This window comes from Oryx dammah, unplaced genomic scaffold (genome assembly GCF_014754425.2).
Source record: "Oryx dammah isolate SB20612 unplaced genomic scaffold, SCBI_Odam_1.1 HiC_scaffold_19, whole genome shotgun sequence".
Taxonomy (NCBI): domain Eukaryota; kingdom Metazoa; phylum Chordata; class Mammalia; order Artiodactyla; family Bovidae; genus Oryx; species Oryx dammah.
The window spans coordinates 44,674,184-44,690,546 of record NW_024070203.1 but is presented as its reverse complement, the minus strand read 5'-3'; the positions used below and the strand labels follow the sequence as shown (position 1 = coordinate 44,690,546).

At 39.3% G+C, this 16,363-nt stretch overlaps 1 protein-coding gene across 1 annotated transcript in view; it reads right to left on the bottom strand.

Annotated features, from left to right (window-relative positions):
* Nucleotides 1–4,678: 4,678 nt before the first annotated feature.
* CUNH8orf34 (chromosome unknown C8orf34 homolog) overlaps nucleotides 4,679–16,363 on the bottom strand; it is a 337,095-nt gene continuing 325,410 nt past the window's right edge. Inside the window, exons 13-14 of the mRNA XM_040261349.1 lie at nucleotides 10,909–10,968; nucleotides 4,679–5,703 (exon numbers count right to left, since the gene is read on the bottom strand). Of these exons, the coding sequence (XP_040117283.1) occupies nucleotides 5,696–5,703; nucleotides 10,909–10,968 (68 nt within the window). The 3' untranslated portion in view covers nucleotides 4,679–5,695. The remainder of the gene's footprint in view (nucleotides 5,704–10,908; nucleotides 10,969–16,363) is intronic.

Below are 16,363 nucleotides of genomic sequence, written 5' to 3'. Positions count from 1 at the left end.
CGTGTCAGACATGACTGAAGCAGCTTAGCACATGCATGACACTTGACCCAAACTTTGTCTCACAGTAAATACTAAATATGAATAGCTATTCTTACGACTGAACATATTAAAAATATTAAGCCTCTCCCAACATATGTTATAAAACAAAATGCTTCCAGGCGACAGTGTTTATAGTCAGTGGAAGAAGCCCAGGGTTCAGCGAGCCAGGCTGGACTCATCTGCTTAAGACCACTGGAGCAGTTTTCTCAGCATCACTGCTGGCTTATCTTCTTGCTATGGCATTCAAGGTCTCTCCTCATCAATAAATAGTGATACCCCTTGTGATAATCTGGCTCTTTGGTTTAATGCTGTTGGTTTTGAACTAATAACCAGAGTATTAATATGATTATTAATATTCTTTCATCTGCTCTTGTCATCAGTCCTTCCAATATAAACAGTCTGGGTATGTATGGAGCCTCACTGATAGATTTCAATTTGGGAGGATGCATGAGGTGACCTCCTTTCCAGGGTGGTGATACTGTTGTTGTTGTTTGTTTCCCCAAGAAGAGCCAAGCTTAGGAAAATTCACTAGTCAAGCTAGGATTCTCCAGCTGCCTGCACTTATCTAACCTTAATGCTTATATAACAGTAATCACCAGCACTGCATGTGAATAATGTCTAATGTGTGACTCTATCATCAAGTAAGCTGTGACATTGGGACTTCCTTGGTGGCTCAGATGGTAAAAAATCTGTCTGCAATGCAGGAGACACAGGTTCAATCCCTGGGTTGGGAAGATCCCCGGAAGAGGGCATAGCAACGCACTTCAGTATTCTTGCTTGGAGAATCCCATTGACAGAGGAGCCTGACAGGCTACAGTGCATGGGTTTGCAAAGAGTCAGACACCACTGAAGCAACTTAGTGCACGTGCACACACACATACACACACACACACACACACAGGTCAGCAGGAGCTCTGCACACACTCATGAACCCAAACATCTTTAAACGCTGCTGTCTTAATTTATAACATCCAGAATCACTGATGCAGAAAAGAGAGAGAGAGTGGAGAACTCACACCTCTACTAAATGCCTTGGGCTGGAAATGCAACACACTTCCAGGGCTGGTCCATTGGTCAGAATTAGTCACACGAACCTTCCTAAATGAAAGGCAAAATCTTTCCACAAGCCCAGGAAGAAGAGCAGAGCGGCAGATGAGGTGAGCGATACTCACTTCTATCACAGATCCAAAGAAAGACATTTCACAGCAAGTGTGAACAGTAAGTATAGAAGATGCTAAAAGCTGGCTCATAAAATACTTCAGATATGCATATATTTGTTTTCTACAGGGAAACTTACATTGCCACAGCTCCATTTCAGCCCCTAATATGATCCTGACTATGTGCTCTAAGGATTTTTTTCCTGTATATGCTCATGATCTTTGCCTAAAAAGTTTTGCAAAATAGGATCATAAAATTTCCACACAGTAGTTCCTCTTTCACTCAGGACCCAGGTGGTAAACTTTAGGCCAGTCATGCAGTCAAATGCCTGTGGTTTGTGAAGAGCCCTCAAGCACAGCTGCAATGCTCAGTGCTGGGAAACTGCAGGTCCACTGGGACAGCTGCAAGCTCTGTCAGAGCTTCCATTTTAAGCCATCAGTTGATCACTTCCCTGGAGAAGCCATGTATGTTGCAGAGTCATTCACTCCCCTTGCCATGGTGAGGCAGTTTTGGAGAGAAAATTGCTATGTGTTGGCTGAATTTGCCAGACACTGGGCTGTATTACTACTGTCATTTTGCATGGAACCCTTGAGGATCTTCAGACACATTTTTACCAATTAAAATAGTGAGAAGAATCATCAAATTATTGCTTCTGCCCACATCCAAATTCGCTTAGGTTGGCTTTGTGGAGATCAATCCTACAAACATCAAATACTCAAAAGAGACAAGAAGCCATCGTAGACATTTTTTAAAAACAAACAAAAAATAGTGGTCAGAGAGCCCAAAGCAAGAAACCAACAAATATCTGGAGAATAGGCAAGCCAGCATTTACAGCCAGGGAACAGCTCTGTCCCTGGGACCTGGGAGAATGACTGAGGCTCTGCCCTCTCCCCCATCCCCAACCCCCAAGAAGTGCCTTCTAAGACTCTGGCTTCAGCAGCTGGTGGTTAGTTTTCTTATAATCAATTAAAAACTTACGTTTGATTACTCTGAAGAAAAAAAAGAAATTAAGAATGTTGCTGCAGGACAAATTCTTAAGTCTTTTCCTAAGGCTTTTAGCTGTCTTTTCATCACTGTTAATCAAAGAAGGCATTTTCAAGATAGATGCTTCCATACTCTGACTTTTAGTCAGATTGGTAATGCCTTAGTTTTTCTTCCTAAATAAGGGAGACTATGTTTCTTCTCCTCCTTCCACTCCCATATAGCTGCTTTTTATTCCAGCTATGCACAGGAAGTATCTAGAGTCTCATAAGACCACTAAGGGCTGTTCCACAAATGACCACATGCCTGTCTCTTCCCTGAAATCCAGCTGTGCTTAGAGGAACCAGGGACCTTGAAGTGCATTGCTTTTGACTTTCTGCTTCTTTGAAACTGTGCGTGGGCCACCCACTCTGTCTGGTGCGTGGACATACAATCTTTACTCCTGAATTCAATTTGTCAGTCCCCGAGCGTGAGTGTGTGTGTTCCTGAGGCCTCTGTCCTGCTCTCACTGCACAAGTTCTCACTGGGTGATGCCGTCTACTGTACCGACCTCCATTATCTCTGCTACTGCTAAGTCACTTCAGTCGTGTCCGACTCTGTGCGACCCCATAGACGGCAGCCCACCAGGCTCCCTGTCCCTGGGATTCTCCAGGCAAGAACACTGGAGTGGGTTGCCATTTCCTTCTCCAACGCATGGAAGGTGAAAAGCGAAAGTGAAGTCGCTCAGTCGTGTCCGACTCTTCGTGACCCCATGGACTGCAGCCCACCAGGCTCCTCCGTCCATGGGATTTTCCAGGCAGGAGTACTGGAGTGGGGTGCCATTGCCTTCTCCGCCATTATCTCTGGTGGGTTGTTTTTATGTGGGTGATTCTCCAAGTCTTGGTTATGCCCAGTCTAAGTTCTACATGTTCCCAACTGAACTCAGTATCTTTCCTTCATTCTAAACGTATTTCTAGAAGCCTTTTTTGTGTAGGGTTTTCAAGCCTACCCCACCAATAACTCTGGAGTCATGTTAAGAAACACAAAAGAGACTAAGGAATGATAGCCAGGGTGACTGCCAAGAGATTCAGATTTCATGTGTGACAGTTGAAAGAGGAGATAGGAAAGCAATCTGGGGAAATTTCCTGTTTGGGGTTCTAGTTGCTTACTGGCCTTGGCCTCTGAAAATGATTACTGGAGTTGACAAAGAAGAGAGGACAGAGGTGTGTGTGTGTATGTGAGTATGTGACCTGACCAGTTGGTATTAATGAAGATTCTGTCCTTTCAAAAGTGAGCATATACCTAGTCTGGATCCTTTGAGCCCGCCTCTTTTTTTTTTTTAATATTTATATTTTCATTTTTTATTTGGCTACGTTGCATCTCAGTTGCAGCACATAAGGTCTTCCTTGTGGCAAACAGGATTTCTCACTGTGCGCACATGGGTTCTTTATTGCAACTCGTGGGCTCTTCTCTAGTTGTGGCACGCAGGCTCAGTTGCCCCGTGGCAGGTGGAATCTTAGTTCCTTGATCAGGGATCGAACCCATGACCCCTGCATTGGAAGGCAGATTCTTAACCACTGAACCACCAAGGAAGTCCCTGAGCCCTCTTCTTGATCAGCCTCAACCTTGGTCAGTAAAAACTGGAGACTCTCAGTAGGTATGAGTCTACCCACCTAATCCTACCCCCCATTAAAAGGCTTGAACCAATACAAACAGAGTTTCTAAGTCAAGGCATCATAGGATAATTCCACAGCCCCTATATGTTCCTGTCTGGGAAAGCCCAAGCTGACAAAAGAATCTACTCTTTGTTCCAGCTGACCTGAAAATAGAGTGCCCGCCACTCAGTCTCTGAGAGAAGATGGAAGTCAAACTTCCATGAGTACCAGTGAGCAAAATCAGATGGTTTCACATGGATCAACTCCCCTTATTGCTTTTAATAAATTTCCCTTTCCCTGACTCCGGCTCAAGTCCTGGACATCCCTCCTCCCTCCTCCCTCACTCCCTTTAAAACATCCAGTCACTTCATACAAATCGAAGCTGAGTTCAGTTCATGCTGAACCCTCTTCTCTATTGAAGTAATTTATCATGGAATAAAATCTGTCTTTGCCACTTTAATTCATGTCTGGTGGTAGCATTTTCAGGAATATACACTCTGATGGCCTGGTGGATCTCGTTTCTGAGTTTGACATGGCACTTAGTAGGGTGACTGTCTCTAGGAAAAGTCAGAAGACAAGAGGTGGACAAAAACCGACCAAGTGATGGTTGGAGGGAAGTCTGGCTCAGATGAAGGTACTGGGGTGATGTGTTTTAAGGAAAGTCAGTTCTTAACAGGGAGAACATTTGTATTCTCAGATCTTTTTTGAAGATATTCTTCATGGTAAGGATTTTTAAATAAAGGAACGGTGTGGTCCCATAAACTTACTTCCATGCCTTCTCTCTTTTCTGTTCAAAAATAAACTGGTTTCTAAGCCTTTAATTTGTTTCTACCCCTCAATCCCCCCAAAGGAATAACTTTTATGAAAATTAGTCTCATGAGTTTCTATGCACACAAAAATATTAATATAAGAAGGTTTATTATATTATTTCATTTAGGACTCTGACTTCATTCATACAATCAGAATTTCTTTGTTTATTCTTTAGTCATGTTCTGGCCTTTAATGTTTGTTTCTTTGACAGTTGTACACGCAGGTTTATAATTTAACTGTATGTCTTAAAGGTCCAGAAAGTAAACTTAGATTACAACAAGTCAGATAAAACAGACGATAAGCTACATAAAATGTACTTAGTTCCATTCACTTAGTAGCATCAATGCATAACACATTCCAAAAGCGGGCATATATCAAATTTAAAATGGATAATCTTAATTGGGTTCAGTGATTGGATAAATGGTCAAACAATTTTCATTGAATATGCTTTGGGCCATGCATTTCATTCCTTATTGATTTACTTTATGGAATTAAGATATCAATTATTTGTTTTGGTAGAAATAGGGAAGATAATCAGAGGAAGGGGCAGTGGTGGAGAATACGCCTTTTGCTGCTGCACAAAAATATATATGGCAGGTGATGACACGATAGCTAACTCCCATAGAGACTTAAATGGCTTATCTTGGCACGTGTGGATAAGTATGTTTATTAATCTAAAAAATGAGAAAATATTATAAAAATATAAGAAGTAGAAAACCCTAGACAAGTTAAAATACAGAAAAATTTTAAGCAAAGTTATTTGAATCAGGCAATATTTAATGTATCAAATAGTAATCTTAATAACTAGGTATAAAGTAATCTAAACCCAGGACACTAACCATGTCAAAAGGCAGCAGGCAGCCTGACCACCCCAGAATCCTTTGCCAGGGTTAGTGTTTTGTTGATTACACACTTAGGCACCCCCTGGTTACATGAGTACTTGTTTATTATTGATATTATAAAAATAACCATTCTTTAAATGATTACACGTAGTAAATAAAATTAGAACTATACATAAGGATTTGATTAATTGCCATTTCTTTAAGGACCACTTGTAACTTCTTCTGCCTGCTTCACAGACCTGTAGGAGAGAAAGAAAACAAAAGAAGATGCACTTAATGATATGTCTATAGCACAACATGTGAAAAAGAAAGATTGGGATTTTCACGCTTTCCTCTACTCCATCTGAACTTTTACAGGGGCACTGACCTTAGAGGACTATCTCTAGTAACCATATTTAACTGTCATTATGTCCATTTCTGGTACCTGTATACAACATCTTTGCATATGAAATATGCAAAAATAACTTGGACTGGTAAAATAGGTGGACTTCCCTCCTAATAGTGCCAATGAGAAATACGTGCAAGGTGTGTACACAATTACTCTCCTTGAAGGAATTCTGAGACTGAATTTAGAAAACTAGAGCAGCATAAAGTGAGTCAGCCTGTTCCACTTTGGCACTGAAACTATTGGTCCACACTTCTTGATGGAAAGAACTGATTTTTTCCCCAGAAAAATATGACTAGAATGTCAAGGGAATATGTCCATGCTTCAAGAATATTTTATATGTTTTTTAATGCTTTTTACCCAAGTTTTATATCTAATATTCATTGACTAGATCATAAACACATTGAAAGAAAAATATTAATCTCTGAATGACTCCCAGGACTTGAAAGAATCCTTTGTGTGTGGTGTTTGATTAGTAAGTAGTTGTTTGATGGAAGAGAAAGGAGGAAGGGAAGAAGAGAGGTAAGGAAGAAGGGAGTTGGGTTATCTGTGTGCATATTTCTCCTTTATCTAGAATATACCACTTATCCCAACTAACCTTGCCAACTCCTTTATCTCACTCTCTCCTTTAGGGTTTTCTTTTTTCTTTTTGATGAGGATCATTTTTGAAGTCCTTATTTAATTTGCTACAATATTGCTTCTGTTTCTATATTTTTGTTTTCTGGCCATGAGGCATGTGGGATCTTAGCTCCTGAATCAGGGATTGAACCAGCACCCCCTGCACTGGAAGGCACTGGACCATCACGGAAGTCCCATCCTTCAGGTCTTAAAGATCATTTTCTCAGGGCTCCTGACCACTAGTCAAGCAAGCATTCTCCAGCTGCATGCACTTATCTAACCCTAATGCTTATATAACAGTAATCATCAGAATTGCATGCGAATAATAATATAATGTGTGACTTTATCATCAAGTAAGCTGTGACACTGGGGATTCTCTGGTGCCTCAGATGATAAAGAATCTGCCTGCAATGCAGGAGACAGGGTTTCAATCCCTGGGTCAAGAAGATCCCCTGGAGAAGGCAATGGCTACCTACTCCAGTGTTCTTGCCTGGAGAATTCCATGGACAAAGGAACCTGACAGGCTACAGTTCATGGGGTTGCAAAGAGTCAGACACAACTGAGAGAATAACACACACAAGCTGTGACATCACCTATGACAGTGATGTGTCCTTCTTTGTTATAGTTCCTGATTCATTGTAGGCCTTTACTTAATATAAATCAGATGAATGAGTTTACACATTCAAATCTCTTAGACTGAAGGGCAGTATGCCTGTATGTCATGCAAAGAACGTTTTAAGGCCCAAGAAAGAAAATCACATATTCTTCACATCCCTGCAATGGTAGAGTTATTACATAGAAGGGAGATACAGTTTTTGATTGTGAAATGTAAAGACCAAACCAGAAAGAAGGCAGCTACAAGGATTCAGATTCTGGGACAAAAAAGGAGAGTGGTTTCTTTTAAAGTAGGTTTTAAATATTTTTAACAACATAAGAAATTCATGTTTGTTGTTTGTGGTCACCATGCTGTACATGATGTCCTCAAGATTCATTTTATAACTGGAAGTCTGTACTTTTCAACCACCTTCATCCATTTTACCCACTCTCTGCCTCTGGCAACCACCAATTTGTTCTCTGTATTTTGGAATGTGAAGTCAAGTGGGCCTTAGAAAGCATCACTATGAACAAAGCTAGTGGAAGTGATGGAATTCCAGTTGAGCTGTTTCAAATCCTGAAAGATGATGCTGTGAAAGTGCTGCACTCAGTATGTCAGCAAGTTTGGAAAACTCAGCGGTGGCCACAGGACTGGAAAAGGTCAGTTTTCATTCCAATCCCAAAGAAAGGCAATGCAAAAGAATGCTCAAACTACCGCACAACTGCACTCATCTCACATGCTAGTAAAGTAATGCTCAAAATTCTCAAAGCCAGAGTTCAGCAATACGTGAACTGTGAACTCCCTGATGTTCAAGTTGGTTTTAGAAAAGGTAGAGGAACCAGAGATCAAATTGCCAACATCTGCTGGATCATGGAAAAAGCAAGAGAGTTCCAGAAAAACATCTATTTCTGCTTTCTTGACTATGCCAAAGCCTCTGACTGTGTGGATCACAATAAACTGTGGAAAATTCTGAAAGAGATGGGGATACCAGACCACCTAACCTGCCTCTTGAGAAATCTGTATGCAGGTCAGGAAGCAACAGTTAGAACTGGACATGGAACAACAGACTGGTTCCAAATAGGAAAAGGAGTACGTCAAGGCTGTATATTGTCACCCGGCTTATTTAACTTCTATGCAGAGTACATCATGAGAAACGCTGGACTGGAAGAAACACAAGCTGGAATCAAGATTGCCGGGAGAAATATCAACAACCTCAGATATGCAGATGACACCACTCTTATGGCAGAAAGTGAAGAGGAACTAAAAAGCCTCTTGATGAAAGTGAAAGAGGAGAACGAAAAAGTTGGCTTAAAGCTCAACATTCAGAAAATGAAGATCATGGCATCTGGTCCCATCACTTCATAGGAAATAGATGGGGAAACAGTGGAAACAGTGTCAGACTTTATTTTTTTGGGCTCCAAAATCACTGCAGATGGTGACTGCAGCCATGAAATTAAAAGACGTTTACTCCTTGGAAGAAAAGTTATGACCAACCTAGATAGTATATTCAAAAGCAGAGACATTACTTTGCCGACTAAGGTCCATCTAGTCAAGGCTATGGTTTTTCCTGTGGTCATGTATAGATGTGAGAGTTGGACTGTGAAGAAGGTTGAGCGCTGAAGAATTGATGCTTTTGAACTGTGGTGTTGGAGAAGACTCTTGAGAGTCCCTTGGACTGCAAGGAGATCCAACCAGTCCATTCTGAAGGAGATCAGCCCTGGGATTTCTTTGGAAGGAATGATGCTAAAGCTGAAGCTCCAGTACTTTGGCCACCTCATGCGAAGAGTTGACTCATTGGAAAAGACTCTGATGCTGGGAGGGATTGGGGGTAGGAGGAGAAGGGGATGACCCAGGATGAGATGGCTGGATGGCATCACGGACTCGACGGATGTGAGTCTGAGTGAACTCCAGGAGATGGTGATGGATAGGGAGGCCTGGTGTGCTGCGATTCATGGGGTCGCAAAGAGTCAGACACGACTGAGTGACTGAACTGAACTGAACTGATCTATGAGCTTGGTGTTTCATTTTGTTTAGATTCCACGCATAGATGAGGTGATGTGGTTTTTGTTTTCCTCTGTCTGAATAATTTAACTTAACGTAATGGCTTCAAGTTCTGTCCATGTTGTTGAGAATGGCAAGATTTCATTATTTTTTATGGCTGAATAATATTCCATTGTGTGTATATGTGTGTACATTTCCCTGTAGCTTCCCTGTAGATCAGATGGTAAAGAAATCTGCCCACAATGCAGGAGACCTGGGCTTGATTCCTGGGTTGGGAAGATCCTCTGGAGAAGGAAATGGCAACCCTCTCCAATATTCTTGCCTGGAGAATCCCACGGACAGAGGAGCCTAGGGGGTTACAGTCCATGGGGTCACAAAGAGTCAGACACGACATATCTACACACACACACATCACATTTTATTAATCTATTCATCTATTAATAGACATTTAGGTTTTTCTCTATATCTTGGTTATTGTAAATAATGTTGCAATGAACATACGGGTGCAGATAGCTTTTCAAGACCTTTTTAAACTATCCAGACAATATTTTGTAGATGTAAATACAGCTGACCCTTGAAAAAGATAGGTGTGAACTGTGCAGGTCTACCTATATGAATATTTTTTCTGATAAATATGTACTAAAGTATTACACAATCCAAGATACTGAATCCACAGATGTGAAATCATGGATATGGAGGGCTGCCTGTGAAGTTATATGTGGGCTTTCAACTATGTGAAGAATCAATGCGCTAACACCCACACTGTTCAAGGACCAACTGTACATGATTGTGTATGTGTCTATGCATTATACATAACAAATAAGTGAATTGTATCTAGTATACTGTCCTATGACTCACTTTCTTATAAAACAATATTGTAAAAATGTTTACACATCAGATCATATATAGATATGACTAGATAGAACCAGTTAATATCAGTAAAAATCTATGTATGTATTAACACATCTCATTCTTTATAACAGATGCACAGTAACCCATTATATAGATTGCTGTAATTTTTAAAATCAATCTTCCTTTCTTGGCCATTAGACGGTTTCCATTTTTTATGTTTTCCATGTTTTATCATAAAACAGTTTCCTAGTTTTATCATAAAGCATGTGTAATGAACATAATAATATTTTGACAACTACACAATGGTACACTGCAGAAATTATTTCTTTAGGTGATTTTTTAATACAAAATGACTGTATCACTGAGCAACTACAGCAGAGCATAGGAGGTGGAATTACCACCATTACATAGAAGCTGGTTAACCATTTGGTAGGGGTGTTTCAAAGAAGGGGTGAGCGTGAAATGGGAAGAGAAGTAGACGGTTCTCAGATTCTTTCTTATTTTGATATTTTATGGTTTTATGAGTGCCATGGAGATATTCAATGCTTTACTCCTCCTGGTAACATCCTTGAGAGAGATACTGAGACTTTTTCATCTTTATACATCCAGTTCATAGAGTAACCTCATGTCCCAGGATATAACATTGTTTTGAGACAATTTCTATGTCTCTAAGATATATTTCATAGTATCTTAGGGTTAGTACAAAGAGGGTAGATGTTTGCATCTCACATATACCTAGAAGTGATCTTCCTGACACGGACAAGAGATTTAACATCCTCACCCCACTTCCTCCACACAGAACACAGACTCAACGAGGAGCCTGAGATCCACAGAACGTCAGAAAAAGAAAGAGAAAACATCATGGAGGAGGAAAATCTTTTTCTCATTATAGGTCATGAAGACTATGCATTTTTTAAAAATCTAGATTTCAGCCATTTTAAGTGGTGCCCATCATTACCAGACATTGACATTAAGTGCCCTGAGCAAACATACCGGAGTAGACCAGAGCAGGACAAGAAGAGCAAGGAACACAAAGAAGAAGATCAGCAGAACCTGCACAATGGAAAAAAAAAGAGGTAACGTACTGGACCAGGAAAAAAAAAAGTCAATGAAACACAATTCCCTTGTGGTTTGATCAATTTCTTATGAGGATTAACTGAAATCAATATCAACACTACACTCAGAGTATATAGTGATGGCAATCATACATAATTTAACCATTTAAGTGTGTTGGTTCTCATTTCATAAGCCATTTTCAATTTAAACTTTTTCTGATTTTAAATAAAAACTAGGGCAAAAGGCCCCTCAAGATAAGTGCTATGAATATATATGTGGATTGCAAGAAGATCCCATCTAATCATAGTTGTAATTCTTATATCCAGCATGGGTTTGGCAGCAAAGGCATGCTTTACAGACTACTACCCTAACACAGCATGTTCAGGTCTGGATATATACATGTCACATATTATGATGCTATAACATTTGTAATTTAACATAATCATCACAAAATTATTATGAGATTTATATAAAGTGGTATGTATTTACATGTATATACTATATTTGTAATGCCTGGCACATAATATTTGTTGTTGTTGCTGTTCAGTCACTAAGTCATCTCTTTGAGACCCCATGGACTACAGCATGCCAGGTTTCCCTCTCCTTTACTGTCTTCTTGAGTTTGCTCAAATTCATGTCCTTTGAGTTAGTGATGCTATCTAATCATCTCATCCTCAGCTGTCTCCTTCTCCTTTTGCCTTTAATCTTTCCCAGCATCAAGATCTTTTCCAATGAGTTGGCTCTTTGCATCAGGTAGTCAAAGTACTGGAACTTCAGTTACTGCATCAGTCTTTCCAATGAATATTCAGGGTTGATTTCCTTTAGGATCTACTGATTTGATCCTCCTTGCAATCCAAGGGACTCTCAGGAGTCTTCTCCAGCACAGCAATTCTTTGGTGCTCAGTTGTCTTGAGATATCAGTTTGACCCCTGGGCCGGGAAAATCCCCTGGAGAAGGGCATGGCAACCCACTCCAGTATTCTTGCCTGGAGAATCCCATGGACAGAGAAGACTGGCAAGGCTACAGTCCATGGGGTTGCAAAGAGTTGGACACAACTGAAGTGGCTTAGCATGTACGCACAGCTGTCTTTATAGTCTAATTCTCACATCCGTACATGACTACTAGAAAAATCATAGCTTTGACTATATGGACTTTTGTCCACAAAGTGATATAATGTTACACACATAATATTATATGCTAAACATGATTCCTCTGAATGCATCCTTGAAGCAGAAGAGCAGAACCTAGTAGAACAAGGGGACATGAGTATTTTAATTAAAAGAGCAGGGAAATAAAAACAGAAGATCAAAGAAAATGAAATAAAGGCAGCAAGGGAGATAAACCTTCACATTTGAGAAAGGAAATAGATTAAACCCAAGTTTTCCAAAGCAGATTTTGGAATGCTAGTCCTGCAAGGTGTTAATATAGATAATCCACAAATGGTTCCTTGATCAAAGACTTTTCAACATAACATACCATCTGCTTTTTTGGAGGCTCAAAATACACACAAGCATATTAAAGGCTCTTCGAAGTCCTATAATAAAGGGAACTATTTAACCTGATATTTTATCAAAGTTATCTGATAATAGATTTTCATATAACTCACTTTTTAAAATTCTACAGAGATATGTTGTAAATACTGCTTCAGCTAGAACAGAGGCCTGTCAGTGCAAAACAGAAAACTCAGTAACCAAAGAGAAAGCATAAGTTTTGTACTCAGATTTGAGTTCAAATTCTGACTTTACCCCTTCCAATACATCTGACTTGAGTCAGTTAGTATCGCTCAGAGTCCAGCACAGAGGAGGGTTATAAAGGAAGCACCTCTGGAAGTATCACTAAGCATTGGGCATTTGACAGTTTTAGAAAATTCAAATTTAGATGAAGAAGAACTACAAACATTTGGATTGAAAGTCTTGAGCTTTATATGTAGATGCTGAGTAAAGCTGTAGAACTTGATAAATTTTTTGAAATTTTACACATAGAGAGGTTTTGAATTAGAATAATGATGCATTCACAGTTAAATATTCTTCACCACTCAAAGATATTAGAGATCCTGGCAGGAGAGCAGTTAAATTAATGCTCTGTATTAGTGGTTATCTTAAATTCTGTGTATCAGAATTATCTGGAAGGCTTTTAAAACACATATTGCTGGAGTCCACTATTAGTTTCTGACTTAGCAGACACTGGGTGATGCCCAAGGAAATTGCATTTCTTACAATTCCCATGAAAGGCTGATGCAGCTGGTGTGTGGACCACACACTGAATATCACTGTTCTATGCAGCATGGACTTTAGGTTGAAGTCAACTGTGGTCTGGCATACTTGAAGCAAAAGGAGTAATGATGTGTCTGGGTACTAAAGTAAGATGGAAGTGTCGGTTTAACAAAAACTAGAGAATCTCAAAGATAAAAGGTTTGGGACAGACTGTAGACAATAGTAATCTAAAATCTTAGAGTAGGATACTATTTTGCATTTGATAAGAAAAAAAATTACACCGCCTTAGAAGAGCATTAGACTGGAGAGGGCCAAGGAATTTTAATGGTAAGACTTTGGATACCGAACTCAAATGAAAGTTAACATTTTCTGACAATAAGAGTGTGGTAGAAAGGAAACCAATGAACCAAATGTCAACTCGTCATGAAAGAACAGAAGTGACTGATGAGATGACAGTGACAAGGAAAGACACAGGACAGCAAGACAGATGGCATGAGCCTAAAAAACATCCAGGCAGAATATTAACGTTACGTCGTGGTGCTTAATACATGGCAAGTGAAAGGAGGAGCTTTTCCTGGTGAAGGCTAAAAGGGAAGCAGTGTCTTCTAGGAACCATTTTGAATAAGACAATAAAGGCATGGAGAATGTTCTTTGAATAGCACCAAAGTGATCAGTTTGCAAATCAAATTCCTGTTCCATAGGCCACAGTGGAAAGATCTGGGAAATATGTCAACAGTGGTTAAGAATACAAACACATGAGAAGATTTTATTTTGATAGGGGCCATGGGGCAAGGCAGAGTGGCCAAGGACAACAGGACTAAAGGGCAGAAGCAGCTGATCTCAAGTTTCTGAACTGAACTTCGGCATAACATCCTCGTACGGCAACTGACTTTAAGCGTCCAGCTGTATACTGCTGTGCTCTGTGCATCAGGGCTGCTGTACTGGGGAGAATATGCCCCAAACTCGTGGAGACGTAAGAAACGAAGCAGCTTTGGTGAGGGGAAGAACAAGCCATGAGTGGCTGTAAAGTCTAGATAAAGAGTATCTTAATAAAGATAGTATGTTTGTTTACAGATTAGAACCTGTAATTCTTTCTTCTTGAGTGGTTTATTCAGTGAAAACCAGCCACACAATCAGCTGAGGCAATGCATCACAAATGCACATAGAGAGATGGCTGGATATGCTGCGTGAATGCGCCATGTTCATCGCAGTTCTAATGGAACCATTGTTACTACAGACAAACAACACACTGAACATAGGAAACGTCACTGAATGTATCGTGTTTCGCTATGTATACTAATAAACCACTCATGATACACATCTGTCTATGTTTCTAGACATTATGACCGCTAAATAATCAGAAGAGGAGACTGAGGCTTGGCCTCTGCTCAAGTGATCTCCAAGTCACTTAACCAATTTGAACTAAATTCAGCCATCCCTCCATTCATTCATTCAGTTCATTCAGTAAACATTTATAGACTTCCCTGGTGGCTCAGACAGTAAAGCATCTGTCTACAATGCAGGAAACCCGGGTTTGATCCCTGGGTTGGGAAGATCCCTTGGAGAAGGAAATGGCAATCCACTCCAGGACTATTGCCTGAAAAATCCCATGGGCAGAGGAGCCTGGTAGGCTACAGTCCATGGGGTCACAAAGAGTCAAACACGACTGAGCGACTTCACTTCACTTCAAGTAAATACTGAATGTATATTTATTAAATAAATATGTGTTGAACACTTACAGCATAAAATAAGAGTGGTAAGACCAAAATTTCCCTAATAGGTCTATTTTTGGAATTAAGTACGTGGATGCAACTTATAAATTATAAAGCCTTAGATAACTAGGGGCTTCTCAGGTGGCGCTAAGTGCTAAGGAACCCACCTGCCATATAGGAGACATAAAAGACTGATTTTGATCCCTGGGTCTGGAAGATCCCCTAGAGGAGAATCCCATGGACAGAGGAGTCTGATTGGGGTTGCAAAGTTGGACACAACTGAAGCAACTCAGAAAATTATTTTAAAAGTTAACAAATGGAAAAACCTTTATACCCTAACATGAAGGGGAAAGTCATGGCATTTATCCTTATGAATATAGAGAAAAGTTGTTTTTGGTCTGAAGAATGTTTAAATATACTAAATTGATATACAGTTTTGGGATATTTAGTCAACATTTCAAAACAAGTCATTTTGAAGAAATTTGGCAGCATGCTTTGAACAGTTGTTCTATTTTTAATAGCATACTATGGAACTGAAACTGTGCTTAATATAATTACTAAATGTTATTTATTTTATACTGTCAAAATTTTAATTTTTATGTTTATCATATATGCCTCCCTTAATTTTCTGGATGACTTTGCCTGTAGATAATAATTTGGAGCACAGTGTAAATATAACTATCTCAAGTTGAAGTTTATATTAAAAGCAGATTTCCTACTCAAATATATTACTGCTTGTTTCTTTATATGTCACTTTCCCTTATTTTCATGTTTTATAGTGTTTTCTTTATGATACAAACTCTTCCTTTCTTTATGATACAAACTCTTTCAGTGCTCAGCTAAATAATTCCTTTCTTGATATTATCTACATACATATTCCTTCTCCCTCCCTCCTTTTTTAAGCTTTTAGAAATGAAATGACATTTCAGAGTAGAACATATGGCTTTGGATCAAGTTAGAATGTAAATTGTACTTACTAATTGTACATCCTTGGAAACAGGTTTTTAACAAATCAGAGTTTATAAAATCAGTAATGTCATTTACACACCAAGTTGTCACAAGAATTAAAGGAGATACTACATAGCACATAACAACAAAAATGTAAAAAATGTCAGTCTTTTTCCATTTTCTCCTTTTGTAGAGAAACATGTGTTTCTATGTGAACTTTAAAATGTCAGTGACTCATAATAGACTTTAAGGAAAAACTGAATACTATAATTCTAAATATATTCCCCAAATAGATTTTGTAATTTTGTTAGGCTATATGATAATTTCCCCAGATTATTAAATTATATATCTATTAGAATATATGCTAATTGTTTCAGTGAAAAAGATTTATTATGTCATATTTTTGAAACTCTGCGCTTAGTACTCCTATATTTGTATACCTTCTATATTATGTCTGTTATTACAAATAATTTCTTAAGCTGCAGTGTCTATTTTCAGGTTACAACTTCTTGCCAGACC